The sequence below is a fragment of the Octopus bimaculoides genome, chromosome 12 (assembly GCF_001194135.2).
Source record: "Octopus bimaculoides isolate UCB-OBI-ISO-001 chromosome 12, ASM119413v2, whole genome shotgun sequence".
Classification (NCBI taxonomy): Eukaryota; Metazoa; Mollusca; class Cephalopoda; order Octopoda; family Octopodidae; genus Octopus; species Octopus bimaculoides.
This window is the reverse complement of record NC_068992.1, coordinates 64,599,629-64,600,191: the sequence shown is the minus strand read 5'-3', so window position 1 is coordinate 64,600,191 and position 563 is coordinate 64,599,629. Positions and strand designations below refer to the sequence as shown.

Here is a 563-nt window from a genome sequence, read left to right as displayed (position 1 = left end):
AATAATAATAATAATAATAATAATAATAATAATAATAATAATAATAATAATAATAATAATAATAAGAAGAAGAAGAAGAAGAAGAAGAAGAAGAAGAAGAAGAAGAAGAAGAAGAAGAAGAAGAAGAAGAAGAAGAAGAAGAAGAAGAAGAAGAAACCAATTAGTACCAACCTCTATAATGACCTTTATTCCATCCAAAAGCATATTGATCATTGGTATACTCAACCGGCATCTCCGGTCGATGAAATCGATTTTTAGTTTGTATTGCATAATTACGAACTTTGAAAATATTACACAGAAGCGAAGTGTTGCCGTTGAGGAGAAACCGCATCCATTTCGATATATCATTAGCAGAAGTCTGTATTGAGCCGGAAGCACCAAGATTGGCCCATTTCCTGTAAACAACCGAAAGTGAGGCATCAGTGTTTTGAATGTAGTTCCTCACACGTGATAAATACCGTATTTTCTGGCATACAATAGCGCCATCCTCTCCTCCTCCTCCTCTCCCCTCCTCCTCCTCCTCCTCCTCCTCCTCCTCCTTGTCATCATCATCATCATGATCA

At 36.4% G+C, this 563-nt stretch overlaps 1 protein-coding gene across 1 annotated transcript in view; it reads right to left on the bottom strand.

The window, feature by feature from the left end:
• LOC106884471 (uncharacterized) overlaps window positions 1-563 on the bottom strand; it is a 5,910-nt gene that overhangs the window by 4,530 nt on the left and 817 nt on the right. Inside the window, exon 2 of the mRNA XM_014935873.2 lies at window positions 172-395. Coding sequence (XP_014791359.2) covers window positions 172-395 — 224 coding nt within the window. The remainder of the gene's footprint in view (window positions 1-171; window positions 396-563) is intronic.